General features: G+C 34.5%; 1 protein-coding gene across 1 annotated transcript in view; it reads right to left on the bottom strand.

Annotated features, from left to right (window-relative positions):
* Window positions 1–25207, bottom strand: part of PARPBP (PARP1 binding protein) — a 53192-nt gene that overhangs the window by 4689 nt on the left and 23296 nt on the right. The window contains exons 6-8 of the mRNA XM_026841053.1: window positions 16467–16650; window positions 11012–11190; window positions 6587–6668 (exon numbers count right to left, since the gene is read on the bottom strand). Of these exons, the coding sequence (XP_026696854.1) occupies window positions 6587–6668; window positions 11012–11190; window positions 16467–16650 (445 nt within the window). The remainder of the gene's footprint in view (window positions 1–6586; window positions 6669–11011; window positions 11191–16466; window positions 16651–25207) is intronic.

The following is a 25207-nucleotide window of genomic DNA, read 5'->3' as shown; positions in this document are numbered from 1 at the left end:
ATGTTGAGATTTGGGTTTTATACACTGGAATGGCATAATAGAATTTGAAAACCTACATCACTAACAACAAACACATGTTTTTATTTTCTAGCCAAACAGTTGGAGTACTATTTGGAAGAGGAGAAGAGATAAAAGAGAAAATGTCTTTTCTCTACCCTTACCCTTGTACTTTTAGAAAACAAATATTAAAGGTAAATTGAATGAGAAAGTTGAGAAAGGGAAGGGATTACAAAGGAGAGTGTAACAAAACAATAAATGGTAAGTATAATTGCCAAACCAAGGCAACATGTTATTGAAACATGAAAAATGAAACATGAATAGCTCAGGTAATAGCAAACTTTTATTGTACTGGAACTATCAAATTTTTTTAGCATTACACTGTACTAGACTTTTGCTATCCCAAATTAACCTACTACTGTTTTGAGAACATTTAGCCTCAAATCACCTCATTACTGGGTTTTGAAAGTATCCAAAACTCACAGCTATGGACCCTAGGAAAGTAGTTTGGGGGTCTTGTAGAAAGAAAAAACGTTTGGGTTTTTTTTTTTTTTTTTTTTTTACACAAGTAGTGTATATCAACTGACACCAATAATAAATTCTTTCTTCAGATTTTGTGCTGAACATAACCTATTTCTCCCCTCCCTCTCTCTCCTCCAGGTACTAATTTTTAGCATACTTCATACACATTGAAACTAGTAGTCAGCTTACTGTTCTCCATAATTATATTCCACTTAGAAATAAATATTTCTTGCTAAAATAGATGAGACTACTACCTGAGGAAGATTGTTTTCTCTATTACTATGAATTTTCTGCTCACAATTATAGTGGGCATACAGAAAACTCTTGATAACTTCCTGTTGATAGTTTTCCAAGTTGCAGTTTATTTTTACTGGAATCACAAATAGACAAAACAATTTTCTCAAATAACAGCATTTAGAGAACTAAGCAATGAAAAATAACAGCAGTGCATGAAGCTAGATATTAAGTCATTTTATATAGGCATGAACAAGTCACAGGAGAAAGGCAGACTGAGAGTTTTTGCTTTGTGGAGCTTTTTCCTTGGAAGAATTTGTATACACAGTAAAATTACAATGAACTTCAAGCATGCCAAGATTTGTTAGAGTTCTTAAGCCACAAATTCTTTTTAAAACTAAAACTACAGTTAAGTTCCCAAATGGAGGGAAATAGTGCCTCATATATGAAAGGTTGTCTCCAGTTACATTAAGAAAAAGCCATGCCAAACTACTGAAAGTCCTTGCAGCTGTTTCAGAGTAAATGTGTTAACAATGTATAGAATTTCTAAAACAATGTATCAAAAGGAGAAAACAACCCTAAATTTACAAAAAAAAAAAAAAAAAAAAAAAAAAAAAAAAAAAATCTCTCATACATTGCATTCTCACAGCCTAACAGCTTTTGCTCCTTCCTTCTTAACTCCTACAAGTTCTCAGTTTCACCCAACCCCATTAGTTCAGGAACGGTATTTTACCTACCACTTGAAAGTCTAATTGATCTTTTCTGGTGCAGAAAAAAAATAAAATAAAATCTTATTATGCAACACTTTTATTGTCTCATGTTGCTCTTTAAACAAAGCAGGTGATTGTAACAGTCCTTCCATTCCTCTCTCTCACCAATATGCAGGATCTATATAAACCCATTGAAATCAACAGTCAAACAATAGGGTGTCTACCCATTCCAGATAAATGGAAGTATGATTCAAAGAAGCAGACACAAATTTAGATGAACCCTTTTTACATAAAGTACCTCTCTCCTGTCCAATTTAACTTTCTACATATTTCATAAAGCAGAAAGAAGTGATAAGGACAACTGAGAGCAAGAGACATAATTCAACAGGTGTTCTGTAATCCTTTCTGAATTAAAGACTCCTTCCACAGAATACCAGAAGACATTTCATGTAAATGATAGATAAAAAACCTGAAACTCTAAATTGTCTTACTCTTACCTGCTTCTGCTGGAGGGAATAAAAAAATGCAACATGCTATTTCCCCAGCCTTTCTCCTCAAGGTATAAGATCAACATCTTTGCCTCCTAACAAATGATGTTAGGTGATCTTCCTGCATCTCTTCCAGTATCAATTCTCATTAAAAAGACAAAAAAAAAAATTCTTTGCCTTTCACTGCTTCCAGAAATTTATTTTTTGGCACAATGGAAATAACCACAGATTTATTTTATTTTTAAACACAAATTCCAGTTCATAGCCACCTGTTTTCTTTACTCACTCTCCATACTTCTAGATACTAAACACATATGTATGATGTTGTGTCCTGGGTCTAAATATTATCAATCTGCACTCCTCCACATAATTCTGCAGAAGTTGAGATCAGCTCCTCTTAAAAGGAAGGAGAGGGCATAATCATCCTGTGCCCACACACCCCCCCTTTTTTTTTTTTTTTTTTTTCCAATTTAAAGAAGTGTTTCTTCTTTAATTTTCTAGATTTTCCTAGATTTCTTTATTCAAAGCATACATCTTGATGGGACTCAGCATACAACCAAACTAATCATCACTACTGTGTTTTTCTTTACCTCTCAAATATCATGAAAAAGGACACTTATGGGACAAGTTCAATTGAAAGATCATGAATTTGTACTATAGACTATCTATCAGAGTCAGCATAGTAAAAAGGTCCTTAGGAAAATGTTATGGAACTAATGTTACCATCACACATACTGCATAAGAAACTTTTCAGAGGAATCATTGACATTGAAAAGCAGCATCATGTTACTATTGTCCTATTAAAAGAAAAAAGGCATGGTATCTCTTCTGAGTTGATAGTTAAAATGAGTGCATTATGCACACTGAAATTTACAACTGTGAATTCTACAAGCAACCTGTACACATTTCAAGCTGGGTGTATGAAATAATAATGAAGGCTGATATTCATTGTAAGGTGATAAATATTACTACAACATTTGAGACCGATGGTCATGGACAAGGAACTCATTATACTATGTGCTGCACAGTAAAGACAGAACAAAATTTATTTCTATCAAGAGATATTACAATCCAAGACAAGAATTATATGGATTCAAGGAAAGAAATTGAAATTAGTCATTGTAATGGGCATCCATCTCAACACAAAGCAATGCTAAGTTTTAGGGAGAGGTTGATTTAAAGATACTGAAAATTAATTTAAAAGAGGATAATGAGTTATGCAGATACCTATAGGAAATATCTTCAGCCATAAGAGACAGTATAAGACAGCTGAAAGAGCTAGTCTGAAAATTAACAAATGAATAACGAAGATCGGTATTGAAGGCTGAATGTAAGCAAGGACAGATATCTCAAACCAGTAAATCAGAAATAATCAACGGGTTGGGATAAGTTATAACAAGTAGCTTACATGTAGTACAACTTAAAGGAACGGATTGAGATGCAAACAGAAGAATTGCATCTGGCATCTAATCACTTTGATTACAACTTTTTGTACAGCAATCTCCACAAAGAAAAATAGGTCAAAGCTGCAACTATTGAGTCCAAGAAAAATACACAGCAGCACATCAAAAAGTAAAGTGAATATTTAATGAATTATATTTGAGTGGATACAAGAATAGACAAGAATATATTCCAGAGGAATTACGGAGTGAAAAAGTAAGGAGAGTTAATGTTAAATATACACATACCACTTCAAGATCAACAGGTGGATATTCCCAGGATGGTATAGAAGTAACAAAAGATGTCAATTTTGGCAGAAGAGACACTTGGGTCAGATATAGATCTGTGAGCTGTTCATATAAAGATGACAGATGAACTTCTGTTTGTATATGTATTCATCCACAAAGAAGGCAGAGAAGGAGAGAAGGCAGAGAAGGAGAAAAGACAGGAGAAAGACAGGGCCCCATAAAGTCTTCACAGAAAAAGGAAGAAAAGGAAGGAGTAGAAATATGTGGAAGAAAGTGTAGAAATTGTTAGAAAGGTACAAAGGAAAGCAGAAAAAGACAAAATGAAAGATGAACGTTTCAAGAAAGAAAGGATTTGTGCGAGAGGTTGGAGATCAAATATGAATGACAGAGACCTATCTTGGGTTTTAGTCAGAAAAGTAATTTGTTGTCTGGCAACAGCAATTTCAGTTGTCTGGAAGGAGAAGCAAGACTAAAGTGAACATAGGAACACCAGAATAATAACTCCAGACTTCACAGGAATATAATGTAATTTTGATGGCAATGTTTGGTTGACGCACAGAAAAAAAAAAAATGCAGACAATGTGAAACATTAAAACATCTTATCTTGAGTAAAAAGTCTCTATGCGGATAACATGATTGAGGAACATTTACACTCTGAATTGCATGATTTTTATTTTCACTTTTTTAGAATGGAAAAACATCTTGAGATATTTGGCCTGAGTTCTGTGATGTACTTTGTCTGTCTGGTACAATAGGATACACTGGAAGAAAGCCATAAAGAAGACTGATTGTGATGAATAGAGGCAGTTTAGCAGCCTTAATGTTGCTCTAAGATATCAGTTGTATAGCCCCAAGCAATCATTCAGTTTAGCATGTTAATCACATGTTACATTCCACATTCTTCCCCTACTTCAGGGTCCACCATCACAGATTTAATCTACAAGAGATAACACTATAAGCGAGCTTTACAATTTTCTAAGATGCCAAAGAAAGTTTCAAAGTGTGAATCTCAGACTTTAGACCAGTTGCTTGTTCTCTTTGAATTTTGGTTTTCATAAGGTCATTTATATTTCAATATATTCATTCTCAACTATATTAGGCACCTGGCAAGCATCAAAATCAGTTCTAGAAGCTGACTGAGAGATCTCAAAAATTATTGGCTACAAATGTTAGATGTTTCATTCTATTTTGTTACAAGTACATTCCATTTCATCAATCATGGTGAAGCAAGACTAGGACAAGAATCCTACAGAAAAAGTCAGATTGTTGTCTTGTGCTAACAAGGATCATAGGAGTCAAAAAACCCTTATTAGAGTCAGGAACTACAAAAGCAGCATAGGGCATCGTCATGATGAACCTTTGCATGCAATACCTACTCCTGAAGTAGAACTCATTCAATTATTCAGAGACCTCTGAAAGAGCTACTATTTGCACAGAAAGTATGGTAGCTAATCTGGTATTTTTGATTAGCAAAAAAGTGTTTCCAAAAAAAGTTTAAATAGTTTCATAATATGAATCAGTCTCAAGACTCATATTTTTGATAGTTTCTGTCAAAACCCTTGTAAGTTTCCAGTAAAGGTCTCAAATGTGACAGGTAATTACTTTTAGATAATAATTTTTGTACTTTGATACTGAACACAGATGTTCATTAATCTAATTACAAACCCTCCATTTAGATAAGAAAACTATCTATTTCAATGTATTATGCAAACAGCATATCACATTTTTGCTATTTGATGAGTAAAGCTGAAATTTAAATATGCTGTTTATCATCAAATTAATATAATGAAGCTCCTTTATCAGCTTCAATCCTTCATAATTTGCCTATGAGTTTTAAGCTAAATTACAGCATAATTAGTGCATGTATCCATAATGCCTATCATCTACTCCACCTCCATTCCAAAAAAAGCACTCAGAATGAAGTTGGAGTATATTTAAAACACATGTTGGAAATACCGACAGTGCTTTTCATTTTACTTCCTTTTAATGACTTTCTACTTCTCAAACATGTAAAACGTAAAAATTTCCCTCATGTCCAGTGGCAGAAAGATATTTTCAATTATGCTCTTTGAGAAATAATCTGATGCCTTAAAACACCTCTGTTTTTTTTCCTTATATACTAGATGATATAGTTACATATGTGACTAGTTATAGTTACATATGACTACATATATGTTTTTACATGTTGTCAGGACTAAGTCTGTAAAAAATACTAAGTCACTACTTATATTTAGCTCTCTTGAAATCCTGGGGAAGATGCAAGGTCTGCCTCTTTCCATAGTCACAACATTCAAGTTAAGACAATTTTGAGGAAAAAAGGCTATATAAAATGCAGTACACTGGAAGACTGCAATTTTCAGAAACATTGAAGTTGTTCTTTTGAATAGTCCAACTCACAATATCAACATACTCTTGTAATATTCCATTTCATCTACAAAATAGCAAACATTAGTATCTTATATTTTACTGTTCACAAAGCAATGTTATGTAAATGTCCTCAGAATGTTACAAATAAAAAGAATCCCCAAAAAATGCAAAGAAAAAGACATTATTATGCTTTAAGAATGCCTATATTATCAGAACTGAAATAAGGTGCTTTGTTCAGTTTTATCTGTTTTCACATACCTTCAGCTTTATTTCTGCAGTCTTGAAATACACAGACAGTTAAATAAAGAGATATAAATTCACTCGGTATATCTCCACTAAGAGATCTTCATTAGGAAGTACTTTTAATTTTAAAGCCTTTCTCTTCTGATGTTTCAGATATTTTCATTCATATTACAACACTGTTCAAGTTGGGCCAGCTACCACAGGCTAATCATAATTACATTTCTTTAGCTATGTAATACCTGTCAGCAAAGAATTTGAGAATTTTAACAATGTTATTTTCATTTTAGCATTATTATTTCAGTGCATCTGTAGTTGCATAGCAATTCCTACACAGTACCTTAATTATTTTTTCATCCATATTTTTCTGAATTCGTTGTCTAAGGGGTTTTGGAGAAGAACCTTTGGATTGTGCTGGAGATCTATATTAAAAAAAAAAAAAAAAAAAAAAAAAAAAAATTAGGAGATGTAAAAATATTTAGTTAAGAAAAAATAGTTACCATACCAAATTCCTCAGAAACAGGAAGGCAAGTATCTTCACTCTCCAAGACTTATTTTGTTTTCTCCCTTTCCAAGTAACCGTATGTACTGTGACAATTGAAGACAGCATAATGAAACCAAACCTACAGTTCCAATTTCTGGTATCATTTTGTTTACAATATTGTAGTTTTGCAGTCACAATATTATAATTTGTAATGCTGGTGATGAGTTACCAAGTCATTATACTTACACCTCCTTGAGTAGCATCTGGTTGACATCCAGAAAAATTTTCCTCATATTTACATACTTTACAATAGAAGTACTCACACAAAAAAAATTCTTCCACCTCCTATATTTTAGTACATGAATAGTTATGTACATTAATGAAAAATTTTGATACATATAATGCAAAAACTTATTGATGCATATAAGAGGAGGTTTTTTAGTCTTGAAATAAGAACTAATTTGTGCATCTGTAAATAATTACTTCTCGGTCTATGCTCATGGCAGGCCAGTGTGCATATAAGGACTTTTTTTTTTTCAAAAATAACTCATTCTGTATTTTATTTATTTAGCTCATTGTATTCGATTATTCCATAAATAAAATTTATTTTATTTAGCTCATTATTCTATTTATTTCTATTTGTATCTGGTGCAAAATTTCTGCAGGACCTTGCAACGTTTTTGCTATTTAAATTGCCAGAATACATAGCGTCAGTATGTTCCCATCTATGCTGCTGTTCTGGTTCATGAATCATCTTTGTGACCCCTAATGACAAAATTCTCAGCATCCCACTTTTCCAACTGATGATTCCTCAGGATAAGCCACTGATTAAATCCTCACTGCTTCTCTAGTGCATAGGTAGCTTAGTTTCCTTTTCAGTGCCCACAGAAATAGGTGTTCAAGAGATTCTGTTTTGTAATCTAGATGAGCATGGGTATTCCTTAAATAGAAAGAAATTTTAAAAAGCAAGAAAACAAATGAACAAGAACTAATGACTGGCTTTAACATTAATAGGATAGGAAGATGATGGGAATGATCCAGGAAAAAAAAAAAAAAAAAAAAAAAAAAAAAACCTAAATACCTGTTGAACCTGCAAAACCAGAAAAAGAGAATCTTTATTGCAAAAAGTTATGAAAATAGTTAATCCATGGTCATTCAAAATTTAACTCTAACGCAGAAATAATATCATTAATTAGAATCACCTTTGATTTCAATATCATCACCATATGTTTATGTTTGCTTTAAAAATTTAAAAATACTATGGGAAAAAATAGCATGCTTCTGTCTTGCATGCAGCTTCAAAATACAAAAAAATACCAAGGAAATTTTATTTGAACTTCTATAATGCATATCTAAAATGAATTTTTTTCCAGAAGACTGAAATCAAGTTTTTACAGAAGGAAAATATTTGACAGATATACTAAAGGACAGATTAAGTAAGGTAACTTCAGCTTGGTTAGGACTCTTCTAAAACACTGAGGACATATTATCAGTGCTTATATTTTCAGTTCCCAAATCCACATGAATTGCACAGATTACAATGAAAATATATTAATGCAAAGAAAGTCAGCAAAAAGTTAAATAACACAATAGCAGCTTCGCAGCAGTAGCTTTTTTGCAGGATTTCACTGCAGAGAAATAAATCTACCCAAGAAATTTATTACGGATAAAGCAAAGCAAGAAAATTCCTGAAATGCTGAAATTTTTAAAAAGAGGTGTTCTCATTTAACCTCAGTCTTCACCTGAAAATTAACAGTGCTCTCTCAAACTGACCAGAACCCAGACAAAACTACTCACAAACTTTAAAGATATTTTGGGATTGTTCAGTAATGAAATCTCTAGAAACAACAAAAAGCATTGTGAAAAACCACAAGACAATATCTACCATGTGATCAAAGCCCATAAAACAATAACTACCATATGAGGTGACCAACAGTCTGATACCAAGAATCAGATGAGCAAAAAGTATCTGAAAACTGCAGTGATGTTTACTGCCAAAGGTACTCCCATTCATCCTATAAACTGTTCCATATTTACTATTAGCAATAGATTTTCAAAAAGACTGCAAACATTCTAGTTCAAATATTTGAGACATAAGCATTAACAAAAAAGTGCTGTACCATAGAGGTGCCTGTACACTGATGCAAACCAGAGTGACACCTTTAGCTACTATCCTATATAGTATTAAGGTGTTCAGCATTCATAAAGCAATTGGAGACTTACAGTAAAGCTGCTAGAGAAATGTAGAACATAAAGATTTGACAAAATTTGAGGTGTTTGCATGTTTCATTTCAATTTTTGTAATTTTTTATTTCTAAAACGATTATTTAGAACCATAATATACTTTGAATAAATTACTTCTAAATCAATTTTTTAAAAGGAAGCACACAGATATTTTTAAAATTATATACTGGAATATAAAAGCTAAAACAAATCGACTACTAAGAATTACTAAGGAAAACACAAGAATTGTCTAGATTACGATATAAATTCCCAGACAGCAGTACCTGCTTACACCTACACCAAGAAGATTAAGTCAGACAAATGCCTTTTCCTTTTGGGGAAAATTCAAGAAAATTAATTCAGCTGAAAAATCAAGTGAAGTAAGTGAAAACAAAGCAGTCAGTGGGCACTCTTATTCAAGAAATAAGTGGTTCAGAACCCATTTTAAGTTAAAGAGTTACTTTAAAAAATATATATCAAGCTTTCTAGCTCTGAATAGCAGCATTGTTTAGTTCAGAAAAATTCAGGTGGGCCTTGATTCCATTCACAGAGAGCATTAACCTAAATCCAATTAAGCTCCTTTTCATTCTGATAAAAATGCAACCACAGTGAGGTTTATTAAATTTATGAAACAATTTTAAAAGTAATGTGGATCGATTTTCCTGCATCTGAAGTAATAGAAAAATAAGAGACTGAAATGAGGGTTATTTTAAGCTTGTTACATAATGAAATAGAAATGTGTAGCTATAACTATCCACAGATACTTGAGAGGTGAAAGAAATATTCCATGATATGGTGTTACAGGTTTCCTTTTAGATTAAAAAGTAATACATTTATTTAGAATTCCTATTAATGCAACTAATTTTTTTTTTAAGAGTTTTATTATAATGTGCTCGTTCCTTTGGTTTCATAGGAGGTCGAATGATAAACCTAATGGAACCCTTATCGACTTTTAGGATCCTCCATCTTCCAGTTTAGGACCTATCATTGTTTTTCCTTCTGCTATTCTCACAGCCTTGCACTTGCACACTTAGTGTTGTTATGGAGGGCTCTCATGGGAAACAACTGCCACCAGCATAAGAAACACCCCCTTCTTCCCCACTTTTCCTACCCTTTTCATTGTAGCTCTTCTTTTATGTTAGGGACCTCAAAAATCTGATTGCACAGAGATTAATAAGCAAGTGAGCATGCAGTCCCTGCCCTGATGAACAAATGCTCCAATCAGTGCTAAAGGCACCAAAGCAGGGACAACCAGGAAGGCGTTTGAGCAGGTTCTTATGAAGACAGTATAGTTACCCTGGGAAAAGCACTACTGGGGAACTAACCACTGTACTTTAGCAGATGCTTATCTGGGAACCCTGCCTGCTTTACTACCCAGATGGCCACCAGGGAGAATTTTCTCTCACCTCTCCTCTTCCTCCTCTTCTGATTTTATTCTTCCCCAAAAGCAACTTTCACCATTAGAGTTAATCAGCTACAGATCCCACCAATAAATCTTCATGCATATGAAACTGTTTCAACATCCTTTGTGCAATACTATCCTGACTGGTATATCATGATATGAAAAACTATTTAACTATTTAAAACTGTCTCCACAAAATAATTACTATGTAGGAAGAAAAAAGGATAACCCATAAATTGCTTGTGTCATAGCTAGACAAAGGACACATCTTCAAATTGAATATTAAAATAATTAGCCACTGAACAAACAGTATTTGAACTGGGGAGTTGAAACTCAATTTGAGGTATTTGGAAGGTTTTTTGCAAAGGATATTACTTCACGAGTTTTGTCAGCCCAGAAAAAAAGGGGTTCGTGAAGCTCAAAAAGTCCGTATTACAAAAGTATCGTGAAGATACAGAAAATGCAAATAAGGAGGTAGAATACTTTTGAGAACCTGAGACTTTCTAAGAATGCTTTCCCTTTACACCTAACCTCATAACAGACTGCACTGTGGTCATTTGCTCTGTGTAAGTAATAACAATGCTTTGTTAACCACTCAGTAAAAGATCTTTAAAGACAAACCAACCAACCTAACATAAAAACTTTCTACTACTCACCTGAAGAGTGTCAAAACAGAGGTGATTCCAAACAAATTTAAGCTTTCATCATCATATAATAGCTCCACTTTGTTCTGGGTAGGAGGATTGACAGCTTCTTCATCCAGAAGAACTAGTAAGACCTTTACAGTCTCTCTGCCACAATACACAGTACCATGATTTATGGAATGCAATTTTGGCTGAAAGTAAATAAAATCAAAAGGAACATACAACAGGAAAGGTCAACAAAGCCAGAGCAATAGCTCACCTGCAAAAGCAACCCATACCAGCACAAGGAGTGAGAATCCCCTCCTTCCCTTTCCAGTAAGCATTTATGGGGAACTTGCCCATGGGAAAGTTTCTTCCTCATCCCAAACAATTAGAGTTTAGATCACTGCCAGCTGGAGGTGTACACTGATGAGCAAGTCACACAGATAAATATGCAAATCTGTGATGAAACCATGCAGCAGAAATTAACATATTATTTTCTCACAACCAGTTTGAGAGCTATGGGGTACACAAACACATTCTGGTGAGGTCCAACTCCTCTGACTAACTGAATCTGCTAAAGCAGTTGGTTAAAAGTGAGATTTCCATCAAGATTTGACAACAGAGGTACTTGGCACAATCTCTTGTTGTTTGGAACAGGATGAATTCCTCAAAATTTTCCACAAGAATAAAGAATTCCTTAAAGAAAATAATAATCCACATCTGGAAGTGCTCAATGTTACAGTCAACAGTACAGATGTAGAACTCCATAGCCACTATGGGACTGAAAGAATTGCAAGTTTGCTATATTTTTCTTTAAAAGTACTAGGAGTTCCATAGAAAAATTTAGTACTTATACACAGTAGTACATTTTTAAAACTATAGGCTTTCTTATTTACCAATACACACAATCATTAAACAGCCTGACTTTGTTCAGGACAGGACAAGCAATGAACTGCATTTATCTAATCAGTTAACTGCTTTTAAACACAGTCTTGAAAAGATCAAATTCTTTTTCTCTCTCTATTTGATTACATCAATTAGTGTATGTAGCTTTCAAGAAACCATAGCAACACATGTCAGTCAGTTACTATAAGTTATAATCAATAGCTAGAAATAGCAATTACAGAAATGGTTGTTACTTGGCTTTACAGAATTGGCCTATTTCAGTACCATTTAATTTCCTCGAAATTTATTCTGAACCTCTTCAGTCATTACATCACCATCATAGATTTTTATAAAATGTCATGTGTGTCATGGTAAATTCGTCTTAATGAGAAGTACAAATCTGGCATCATCTCGACTGATTATATACAAAGGAAAAAAAAAAAAATCTTTAGAATTAACAACCTCCTAACTGCTAAAAGATGACCTTCAGAAATCTCATGCACTACAACAATGACTTGATATATTAACCATGGACTAAAATCCTATTGTTCAAGGCACAGTAAGAACTTTAGGCAAGACAACAATCCCTGCCATAAAAATCTTGTTTATTAGTAAGCTTAAATTCATAATTCTAATTATTTTTTCAAGAAAGTAGTTGATCAGTCTTTCAAGGGTAGTGACCATTAGCTACTCTAGACTATTCTGGTTAGTTCCAGGAACACTAGCCAGATTCCATTTACAGTAGGAATTTTCTCAGGAAGAAATTAATCATAATTCCTATTAGTCACTCGTGCAGGCTTCAACACAAAGTAGTACTTCCTTCTGCATAAAGTAATACATTTTCCTGGAGCTCTAAATTCTTATAAAACAGGTATTTGCAGGAAAACTGAGCAATGATGGAAGAAAACTGCCACTGCCAGGAGAAAAGCAAATATTTTTCTAACCAAGTAACTCTTTTCAGGTACATTTTATGAGGAAGCAGCCTTCCCAGGAGCCAGTGGAGCCATTATTTTCAGTTCTATAGTTAAGATAGTATTATAAGTTTGCACTCAGAGAAATTATTCAGTCTCTTACATATGAAAAAACATAACATCCTATCAAAACAAGAACTATTCTGAATATAGAACAATTTTTCAGAAAAATAACAGCATCAGGGTTTGGGAGTTTCTTTGTAAAGTAAAAAACAACACACAATAAAAAAACCAACCTATATGTGAAACTTAGCACAGAGCATTAATCTTTGCTCTCCTGAGATCTTAATGGAACAATACGGATGCTCAAATTTTTTTTATGCAGCTCAAATTCATTTGGAAAACTTATGGGGTTTTTTTTGGCTTTGTTTGTTTTGTTTCTTAATTAGCCATGGTAACCTACCCTTCTGTATGCTTAGTAAAATGCTTAGTAAAATGTTCTTCCACATCAACCTCCACTAAAATACAAAATCCAATATCAGTAACTTTTGTCTAAGCTCCCTTGACTCTGTGAATCACATTTTTAAGAACTATCATTAAAATATATATTCATCACACAATCTTCACAAATTCCATTTACTTCACTAAAAATCCCCATACCAAAATCAAAATAGGGTAATCACAGCACCAACAAAGGCAGACAGTTTACACACAGAACACCTCTTGTCCTTTCACCACAATTACAAAACCAAAAATCGCCCATACTTATTCCAGTCTCTAGCAATGTTCAGTCCACATTTTGTCCATTACCTCCCAGTTACTGTCCTTATCTCTAATTCCTCAGACCCCACAAAGCACTGTTGTAGGCTGACCTTGGCTACCTATCAGGTACCCACCAAACTGCTCTATCACTCCCCCTCCTCAACAGGACAGGGAGAGAAAATATGATGAAAAGCTCACGGGGTTGAGATGAGGGCAGGGAGTTCACTTACCAACTACCATCATGGGCAAGAGAGACTTGACCTAAGGAAACGAATGTAATTCATTACCAGTTAAGCAGAATAGGAACCCTCCCTTCTTCCCAGACTCAACTTCACTCCCTACTCTTCTACCTCCTTCCAAGTGATACATGGGGATGGGGAATGAGCATTGTGGTTAGTTCCTAACATTTTGTGTCTGATGCTCCTTCTTCCTCACACTCTTCCCCTGCTCCTGTGTGGGGTGCCTCCCATGGGGTACAGTCCTTCACAAACTTCTCCAGTGTGGGTCCTTCCCACAGGCTCTAATTCTTCATACGCTGCTTCAGCATGGGTTCTTTCCCCATGGTGAAATCCTTCAGGAACAGACTGTCCAGCACGGGTCCCCCATTAGGTCACAGGTCCTGCCAGAAGATCTGTTTCTGCATGGGCTCCTCTCCATGGGCTACAGTTTCTACCAGGAATCTGCTCCTGTGTGGGCTCTCCACAGCATCACAGCTTCCTTCAGGGCACATCCACCTGCTCGGGCATAGGGTTCCCTCCACAGGCTGCAGAGGGACAACCTGCATCAATGGTCTTCACCACAGGTGATGGGAATCTCTGCTCGAGTGCCTGGAGCACCTCCTCCCTCTCCTTCAGCTGAGCTTTGTGTCTGCAAAGTTGTTTCTCTCATGTATTCTCACTCCTCTCTCTCAATTGCTGTTGTGCAGCATTTTTTTACCCCTTCTTAAAACAGAGGTGTTACAACCATTACTGACTGGCTCATCTTTGGCCCCCAGTGGGTCTGTCTCTGATCCATCTGGAATGGGCTCTGTCCTGCACAGGGGCAGCTTCTGGTGTCTTTTTACAAAAGCCACCCCTGAAGCCCTCACCGCTACCAAATCTTGCCACATAAGCCCAATACAGCACTAGATCTGTCAAGCCAAGTGGCACTTCGGTCACATCCAGACCAGTGTAATTTCTGATGGCTCTCAGTTACACCCATACTGTGCTGAGTATGGCTATAGTGTAGTTAAGTATGGTGAAAAGGATTGGCTTAAAGCTCATCATCCTCTGCTATGTACTGAAGTTTCCTCACTGAGAAGAACTATAGTAGAATCTGCCCATGCATGGGTAGATGGGATGTTCCAGCAATCAATTAACTTAAACTCAAGAATTGGCAAAAACTTCAACATAGAACCACAGACTCATAGTAATATAATCAAGTTCATAAGCTGCCTTCAGGTGCCTATTGTGAGAAAAATATTAACTTCACACTGCTCTCAATGGGACCAAGTATTTAGCGATTTCCTAACAACATCGGGATACAATATTTTCTACTATCTTCTGCCTCAACAAGGATACTGGTAAACATTCCTACAGAGACATTAGACAACAAACTTGACCTATGGAGAACAATAAGAAACACAAACCATTTTGGAAAAGCAATTTTTTGGTGAATTTCTTTCAAGAATGAAGTTTTATTAAAACAGTTTTACCTGGCTTGTGATGATTTAAATTTTAAAAAATTCTGTCAGTAACACAAGTAGCTAAATAAAGACAGAACTGATAATGTTGATGAATTTTTTGGAGGGGAAGGGGGAAAAAATAGGATATGAAAGGAAAACAGGGAAAGACACATGAAAGATTCTAGGAAAACAGAAAAATGAGGATGGAACATATACTGCAACTGCTCAGTGGAAACACACATTTAAACCAGTTTAACTAGCCACTAGAGTCTGGCTGGTTTTAGCTCTCAGAATAAAAAAGATGCATATTGGAAATCTGATTTTTTATTTTTTTTTAATCTTATGTTACCATGGGGTAATTCCAGTGATTTCATAAAACAAAGCATTCTAACAATGTGCACACATTCTAAGTGTCTATAAGTTTTAAAATGTTGCTAGACAAAAATACATTACATTAGATATTTTATATCAATAAATACAACAATGTAAAATAAAATAATTAAAGCTGGTTGATATTTTCATTGCAGAAAGGATCATAATATAAACTTGAGTAGATTCAAAGTACAGAAAACACAAATAAATAGCTTGCATTCTGCCTCTCCACACATGACTTAAAGAACTTTAAATATCCTGATTCCTTCCATGAAACTAAAATCATTAATAGTTTCATTAGTGTCTTGAAACACTAAAAGAGAAAAAAATACATATTGATTGTTTGGTGTTTTATTTTTATTCCCCTCCCACTTCATATTTCACCATGTTTTGGACTTCCTTCATATTTAACATTATTTTGAATGCTTTACTCAGAAATACTTGATGCCGAGCTAATTAAAACCTACATATTTTAATAAAAATTACTAATGCATGTTCTCAAATCTTTACTCCTCTTTCATGAAGTTTTTTGTTTGGAAATTTGTTATAGCTCTACTGCCTTGAAATTAGTGGCAAACCTGACAGTTATCTCTATCTATAATAACTTAATGAAAAAATTAAGATCTGAAGACTATTTTATTTACAATTTTGAGGTAAAAAATTTAGTTTAAGTAAATCAGCTTTTTGAAATCCACACTGTAATCCTCAAGTACAAGTCTTTCAACAAGTTGAAAGCCACAGTGTAGAGGAAATGACACTACTCTGTACTGTTAGGAAAAGATAATATACTAATATGAAGTCCTTTAAAAAATAAAAAAGAAACAAAACAGGTGAAAGACATTTGCTTTTTTGTAAAGCTAAATAGTAAAAAGAACAAAAGAAGTCCCATTACCCGTGCTGGACTGACTCCAGTAGTGCTGGCAGTCAAGACTTCATGTTGAGAATCGATAATATTTTTAATCTTCAAATCCAAATCTTGTACAGCTTCCTCTACTGCCTGACAGAAAGGATCCCCACTGCTTAGGCCTTTTATCAAATGCATCTTCACTGTTGACAGAATTCGCCCCCCTGCAATTCTGAAAATAGGCACAGGGTCATCTCCACATTAATCTTGGCAGCACTTTAGTATACCTATTAGTGTTGAAAATAGTCTTCACAGTTAATCAAAACTCTTCAGAGAACAGCTTTGATCTTTTAAATCAAACAGCAGTGTAGAAGTATTATCCAACATAATAGTTTCCTAAAAAAAAAAAAAAGATTATAAGGAAAGGTAATGAATTCAGCATTTAGTAATACTCTGAGCTGCAACACAAAACTAACTTCTCCATAAAAGTTCAAAGAAAAGCACTTTCTTTAAACCTACTGTTTTGCTCATAAGCTGTTAAATGTAAACAAAATGTTTCACTGGAACATGCATTCCAATTTAACAGTCTATTACATTTTTGAGTCTTTTGTGCTTCATGAAAGTGCTTCAAAATATCAATCTGCTTTCAATTTTATTTAAATAGATAGTAATTAGACTAGATGAATATCACTGTTTGACATAAAAGGCAGACACTAATAATCTCTTTTTTCATCAACTAGAAAAAAATGCCTACAGAAAACAACTTAGTAGTTCAATTATGAAATGTCCGTGCAGTTTGACACCAAAAATATAAATAAATGAATCTGATCGATAAAGGGGCTTCATTTCAACTCCTCTTATAGAAGGATAAGAAGGTATTTCTGAGTGTACCTAACCCATGTTTAGACTGTTAATTTCAATTTTTAGTCCTGTACCTTGAACCATCCATGTTGCATGTATGATAGACTACTTTTGGGATCACTTTTGGGTTAGAACTACCAGGTCTCTCCCCAGCAAAACTCTTGAGGAATTAGCAGTTTACAGTTGTACAGATGATGCTCCAATAGGCAATATTGAGAGAACTACACCATAACTTGCTCCCTCAGACTTGCACGTATTCTATAAAAATGGAAATAACAGGCTGCCAAGTAGACCACGTTATCCTAAGTTAAAAAAAAAAAATAAAAAATCAATTCTTGAAGAATTACAAGGAAAACAAAAGATCTTGTGTCCAAAAAATGGCTACAGGGGCAGAGGCTCTTGTGACAGTGCACCTTGATTTGCCTAGACCTGGTGAATAAAAAGAAGCAGTTACAATTCCAAGAATTGTAAATATGAAGAAGCAGTAGTGAATAAGAAGCAGTAGTTACAATTCCAAGATTTCCACTGGCCATTTATAAGTGCATCTTTCCATTCAGGAGTTGAAAGTGCTGCTTAAAATGATGCTTAAAATTAATAAAATAACTTAAAGCTTATAATGAGAGTGAGTATAGTCCCATCACAAGAATGGAAAATCCAAGCGTTAGAAGTGAATTGTTCATTTTGCAATTGTAATATGTGGTGAGTAGGTGCAAAAGCTATATAGAGGTATGAAGTAGGAATCACTAGTCGTGAGGCACTACTATGAACTATGACTATGAGCCAGGTTAAGTAAATTAGCTAGGGCATCACAATCTTATCTCAGAGATGATCAAAAAATATATTGGACAGCAAACATGTCACAACTACCTTAATGATGATTTAATGAACAATAGAATAAACCCTTTGAGTTAAAAGCTTAATAATTTTGTCCAGTACCTACACAAAACATTAAGTGAAAGACTTTAATTTTTACCATTCCTCAAGTTTGGGCAAATAAAAATAAAAACATTACAAGAACCACTCAGCTCTCCTACATCATAACGCATCTCTTCCCAAAAGCTTAAGTTGCGTGCTGTTTGGAAACTTTATCATTAATTCTCCAGTCTTCTCAGAACATGAACCCATCATCCAGACTGACACAGTTGATTATAATCAAGATTCCCCTCACCCCACTAAGCAATCATTTATCTTCTGTGTAACATCATATAAGGACTTCATTATTTCCCCATGACATTTCATCTTTGATTTCATCCTCTTTCTGCTTATTTTCCTCAACCTTTTCAGAGTGTGATAGTCTATATTTTTACTTTAGCTCTAATTTATATGATCTTTTTAATTGATTCCCTCTCCTTTTATGTTTTCACATACAGAATTATTTTCACCTTTGAATACCAGCTGATAACACATGTAAGAATAAAGGAAGAAATAAAATCATAACACAAGGCACAAAGGACCCATTCTTTAAAAAAAATGATTCGCAGGAAAAATAGGTAGAACTCTATGTTCAGAAAATACCCTGAAGTGAAATTAGAGATTGGGACAGCACTCATGAGAAGTATCATAATCATTTTCTCTGTTCTTACAATGCATGTATTTATTGACAGTGTTGGAAACAAGATCCTGTGCTTGTGGACCCTTCTTTTGAAGTTGTACAATCACATTTCATATCCTTAAAGTAAGGTACATTCTCTGTGGTAACAGTATGACTCAAAAAATTAAAGAAGACAAGCAAAAAAACCCCAGGCTTCCAGTCACCATGGTTTTGATAAAAAATTTCCAGTGAAGCTAGATATGCTTGTGATGCTAAGTTCAGTTATGAGACTGATTTGCTGTCAGATTTTATTTTTTTTTTTAATTTTTATGAAGCCTAAGTATAATGTCAGGCAAAAGCAACAAAAGCAATTCTGTTCATTCTGAACTCCTACTCTAAGAATTTTTCCTTTGCAGTCAATCTGCTTCATGATCTATTAAAATAATCCATCTTCCCTTTCCAATTAACCTACAGTTTCTTTTCCCAGACTTAAAGGAACACTAGCCACTTTCCTGCAACATCCTGCAAGAATTGGATAGGAAGACCAACCCTAAAAAACAGTAGCCTGTTAAATCTTGTCTTTAACAGCACAATTGCTAATATTTTATTGTTTTTCCTAAGAGTTAGGTTTATAGTCCAAGTCAAAGCAGAAATGCATCATGTTGCGTGTAACCTATAAATCTATCTAGCTCTGATACCAATAGTTTTGACTTAACTATACCCTGGACTGTACAAAATGACTCCATATTTATTCACACACCCTGAACTCTTGAGCTGCTATTTACACTTATGGTAGAATTTTTAGCTACATCTCTGATGCTGCAAACCACAACTCTGCAAAAAATCCAAAGTAATGGCAATGGCTTTATTACTCCAGGTGGCATAGCTGAGTGAGTTGATGACTAATTTTTCAACTTCCTCCATGCTGCTGCCTACTTATCCTAAAGGATACCTTGCAAATTGAAAGAGAGGTATATTTTATTACTATTAAATTCTGAAGATGAATTTTAGAATTCTCGTTGTGAAAACCTCCACCAACTGAAACTCTGCGTGTCTACATTCATATAAAATATAAAACAAGTGGGCAGATCTAGGTAAGAATAGAAATTGAATCAGAGGAAAACTAGCTTGTTAACATTGTTTCCTGTTAAAATACATGAAGGGAATTGGGCCAGAGACCTTGCTGTTTTGGCTTACAAGAACAAGACTCCCATAAATAACTTAGAAAACCTGAATCTAACTTGAAACTTTTTTTTTTTCAGGTCAAAGCCAAAAATTTACACACAATTCTCAGCTTTAACTTTTATAGATTAAAGATCATTTAATTCACATTAGATTTGCAGGCTTAATTAAACCGAAAAACATGTGCTTTGCAGAAATTTAAGCACAGCGTATGCACTTAGCCAAAAGAAAAGTCACCATATGAAGTCTCTCTGCACACAGGTCAACAACCATCCACATCTTAGAAAGGACAGATTTTTTAGAATAAGATGCTGGTGTACCTCTGCTCCAAAAACCACAACTCAGTCTAACCACAAGAGAATTAAAAGTTCAAGGGGAAAAAAAAAAAAAGACAGTGCAAGTTGTCAAGAAGTAAGAAGAGAGCACTGCAGAAGAAAAGTTGTCTCAGAGATGCATACAGGAACTGTAGCCAAGTCTCCTGATGCTTGTTGCCAAACTACTTTATTCCTCTCAGCCCTAAACTGACATTTTCCAAAATAATACCCTGAAATGAAAAAAGCATTGTATTAAATGAGTAGTATCTGTTCCATAAATACTGCGCTGAACCTAGAACTCCAAGACAAACAAGCAGGTGAGGGATCTACTGAAGTTGTCTGAAAACCAGGTTCAGTCCTTTCTGTCTACAGATATCTTGAGCTTATCTACATCATTATAATTGCCACACATTTTACATACATATACATGTATGTATGCTGGGAAAAAAAGTATTATTATACATATAGCATCGGGCATCAGTTAATTAAGATAATCATGCCCTTAATTTAAATGCTATGCTCTGTATGTGACTTGAATACCTTGTAGCTTGTTACTGAGGAAAAAAAACTGTTATAAAAACATTTTCTATGTTTATGTTTTGCCTCTACTACCCAACGCCAGTTAAGGATATTCACTATTAGAAGTAAAGTTCATTTAATCTCTTTTTCTCCCCATATTCCTCCTTCTTTTCCAGGAAATAGTTCCAGTCCCCCATAAGATATACACAGTACTAACTGGAGCAGAGAAAAGGAAAAGTTTATTCATACTTCAACTAGAATTTATATAAACAGGCCAAGACATAAAATGCTGATCTAATGTGTGTGGATTAGTACTGAAACACTGTTCCCTAGCTTATGCGATTTTACACCAGGATATGATAGAACAAAATAAGTTATGTTGTGAGGTTTGTTTTATTAGTCTTGAATATATCTATCAAATATTGAATCCACATCATTTGTGCTATTCTATGAATATTTCAAAGTTTACTTACAGAAAGCTCTTACTAACCATGTCTAGCAGTTTCAAAAAGTACAGTCAAGCCAGTCTCAGTAGGAAAGGCATTCTTTAATCTCTTTATATATGCCATCTAGAGCACAAATGGAGATGACTAGGGTTCTGTCCAATGTTTACAGAGTCCCTTCTGTGGTAAAGAGTATCATCCTTTTCCCAGAAAAGACAATTCACTGGATCAAAAAACAATTTAAGAAATAACCATCTTGAAGATGAAGCTATAAATTCATTCAACAATATATATAATAGTTCCATTTGAAGCAAACAAATAAATTACCTGAGCAACTTCAGGCCCATTAGTAGGACTTCATTGTTAGTGATATTTGAAAAGATTAACTAAAAGCATGAAGATAAAAGGAAAATGTGGTAAAAATGCAACTTGGGGGTTTTGGGTTTTGCTTATTTGTGGGGGTTTTGGTTTTGATTTTTTTGTTTTGTTTTTTACAAAAAGGACACCCTATGGCACATTGTTCTGATATTACTTTTTTATAGGTTTATATTATGTAGAAAATCAGTTGAACTTAAATGAGCATTAAAATATCTGGCATTGTACTAGAAAAAAAATATTTATTTGAACAGAATAAGGTTGAAAAGTGTTATCCAGTTTCAGTTCTGAACAGCTAGAAGGCCAGCAAAGGTTTGTTTTGAATATGGAATTACATGGGCAAAGTTATCTGTCTTCAGATAATTTTTACAGCAGCAACAGTTAAGAATTTTAGTTCTTAATTCTGAAAGAGGAGCAAGAAACTTAACTGAATTCAAGAATGAACTTGATACATTAAACAAAGCAATGGCATTTGTCTAAGAGAGACCTTGTCCCTTTCCAGTTTAAGTTATACTGAAGAAGGACTCATCAAATCCAATTACCAGTAAACATCTGTCAGTTACCACTATGACAGATGTTGTAAAATAGAAATTTTAAAAAAATGTTAATAATATGATCTTCTGTTCAGTCACATGCAACAATATCTCTTTCTTCAAAAAGTATGAACTGAAAGAAGCCTGAATTAGAAAACCCACTGCCATCTTTACCTGTGATAGAAATAACAAAAACAAATCTATCATAAATGCTAAAAAACCAACCCTTTAGAAACAACCACCTTCCACTGTCCAGCAGGGAATGTTCAGACACAAAAGCCTGGATCCAATGGCACAGTGGTGATCTTCCACTGAGTGGACTCAGCGAAGTCCAAATGTGACCATCAGCATGTCTGCCCGGTACCATAGTAAGTCCATAGCAGAAGAGACCTAAAACCAAAAACTGTTTCTCTTCTCTGATAGATATTCTTCATTTGCTTCAGCAGCTGGAAAGAGTCCAACAAACACTACCACCTTTCATTGCATAGTCTCAATTTACGCTCTTATTTCCTATCCACAAAAGCCAGGACTGCCAGGTGGGTGGGTGATGGGAAAACATGTGATGGCACAATTAAAGACTAATTAATGCATGCATCTCAGGCAACTGAACTAAGACTTCACTGACAGCCTCTAAGTGTTTAGTTTTACAGACAATGTTCAGTTAACATTTTTTTGTTTTTTAAATGAACAAGTTCCCAAACATTTTAGATCAACTGACAGAAGGAACGGGTTACCATCTTCAGCATGAAACAACACTAAAAGAGGACTAGACAGTTCAGGTAGGATTTATCTCACCTGTCCTGTATCCAGATCAAAAAAGATGTCTACATGAAGATAAAAAGAATCACATGCTAAAAATGCCTTATTTGCATCAGTGCAAAGGGAATTTAAAAACATAGTACAATGTAAAACTCTACCAGTTAACTAGGCATTGTATAAATCATATCTTCTGTTACTGATAGCTTCTATTAAAAATATTCTCTGATCTCGTGCATGTTTGAACCCTTTTGCCTTACATCATGTGTCCCAGTCCTATCTATTCCTACTTCATTTTCCTTATCAAGCCATTTTTACTTATGTTGAGGTAGTTAATTTACAAGAAATTAATTGCATGCCTTGTCTATTTTGTTCCTACTGAGATTATCACATAAACAAGCTCCTCTGCTTACCTAAAATCTACATGACATCAGCAAGAGCTCTTCTTACAGAACTTGGGCCTTAGTGTGCAAAGTTAATATGATACAGAAGCCCTTTTATTTATTTTCTGAAAATACATCTTTTGTGGAAAAGACTAAAGTATCATACAGAAGACAGGAAAAAAAAAAAAAAAAAAAAAAAAAAAAAGTTGAGGATATGGACAATATTCAAAACCTGATAAAAAGCAGAACAGAATCCTGAAGCCTATTCCAAGGACAGAAAAGAATATACCAAAACTCTATTATGCTAAGTTCAACGGTTTCAGTCATTCATTTCAACTTCTCCAACAAGGGTAAAAAATAGATGACAAATGTATAGCTAATTTACATAGTGGGAACAAATGTCTTAAAACAGATTAGAAACACCTAGGAATCATGGGGTGGGAGGAGATCACAGCCGTTTTCTATTTTATGGATTTAGGAAACTTTTAGAACTTGATAAGAACTGAACAGTTATCCAGTTTTTGAATTTAGGACTATATGAAGAGATTAGCAATCTACTTCTATTCTCAAACACAAAGAAGTAGGATGTCAACTAGAGCTTCATCTACCTGAATAGAAGACTGGGACAAAATTTATCTAAGAAACAGTACAAAATAAAAATACTCTTACCAGAGCAGTAATTGTGCCTTTAAAGCAAAAATGATGTTTTTTTCTAATTGTGTTATGTGCATAAATTTAAAAAAAATTAGTGGCTTATGTTAATTGAAATTTCAATATTCCAACAGAAAAAATGCATCAGTGAACTTATCTAGATTTTAAATATATATGTAAAGGAAAAATGTAACTATATCAAAACACTCATAGCACTTAAAAATTCCACCTCAAAAAATGGACACATGCAGTATTGCTTTAATTTTTTTAACCATACAGAATATTAGGTGAAGACCCTACCTTGTGCCCTTCAGAGTTTTGCAGTTTATTATAATAGATCCGCAACAAAATCACAGCAAAAAAGAATCCTGTTGCTAAGTATTTTTCCATGTTGCTGCTGCCTCTTTGGCAGTAGTGCCCAAAATTTCTCTCTTCTAGCTTGGTGGAAGAAAGCACAGTGACTCTTCCTCAGAAAGTGCCACCATCTGAAAGATCTGGTGCCTTCCCAAGAACTTACTACAAAATCAAAGTTGGTGTTTTGTCAGTGTCTGCTCTCATCAAGATTGATTTTGGATATTCTCCATACCAAGCAATACTCCTCAAGTCCAGTGACAAAGCTACTGTAAAACTAAACAAGTATTCTTCTCAGAGTGAGATTCTTCATGCACTTGAAGCCATGCGCTTTCCATGCTACAGTTCCACCATAACATAACCAACTTCATAGTTCCCTCTAGACATAATCACTTTCCTGCAATATACTGAAAGTTATCAGGATTGGAATTATGAGTAAGGAGCTGCCAGGCTGCTGAAGTGCTAAGGCTTGGACAGCCCAAGTCAGAGTTGACCTATAGATGAATCCTGTATATTTTATAACTGATAACCATTGTGCTAAGGTATTATACTAAGTTATAACAAACCACCTATTCTGATGTAAAAAGTGGAAGTGTTGGAGCCTGAACAACAGGCCCCGAGCCGAAGCTGCTAACTCAGTATGGAATCATTAGTGAAATATGTATAGAAGATGTACCTATCAGGAATGTATATTCATATTTCTTTGTGTGTGGATAAAATAACAGGGTCATGGAGACTGTTGTCTGGAACTGTAGCCTGATGTGAGAACTTGCACCTAATCCAATTAGATAAGCAGGGAAACTCCCTTACCTTCTCCCTTGAGCCCTGGCCAGGCTCTGGGGGAACCTAATGTGAGATGGAAACCAGATATTTCCACTTAAAACAAAGGT

This window comes from Athene cunicularia (genome assembly GCF_003259725.1).
Source record: "Athene cunicularia isolate RWA chromosome 1 unlocalized genomic scaffold, athCun1 chr1_part2, whole genome shotgun sequence".
Classification (NCBI taxonomy): Eukaryota; Metazoa; Chordata; class Aves; order Strigiformes; family Strigidae; genus Athene; species Athene cunicularia.
The sequence above is the reverse complement of the archived record's forward strand: the minus strand, read 5'-3'. Positions and strand labels throughout refer to the sequence as shown.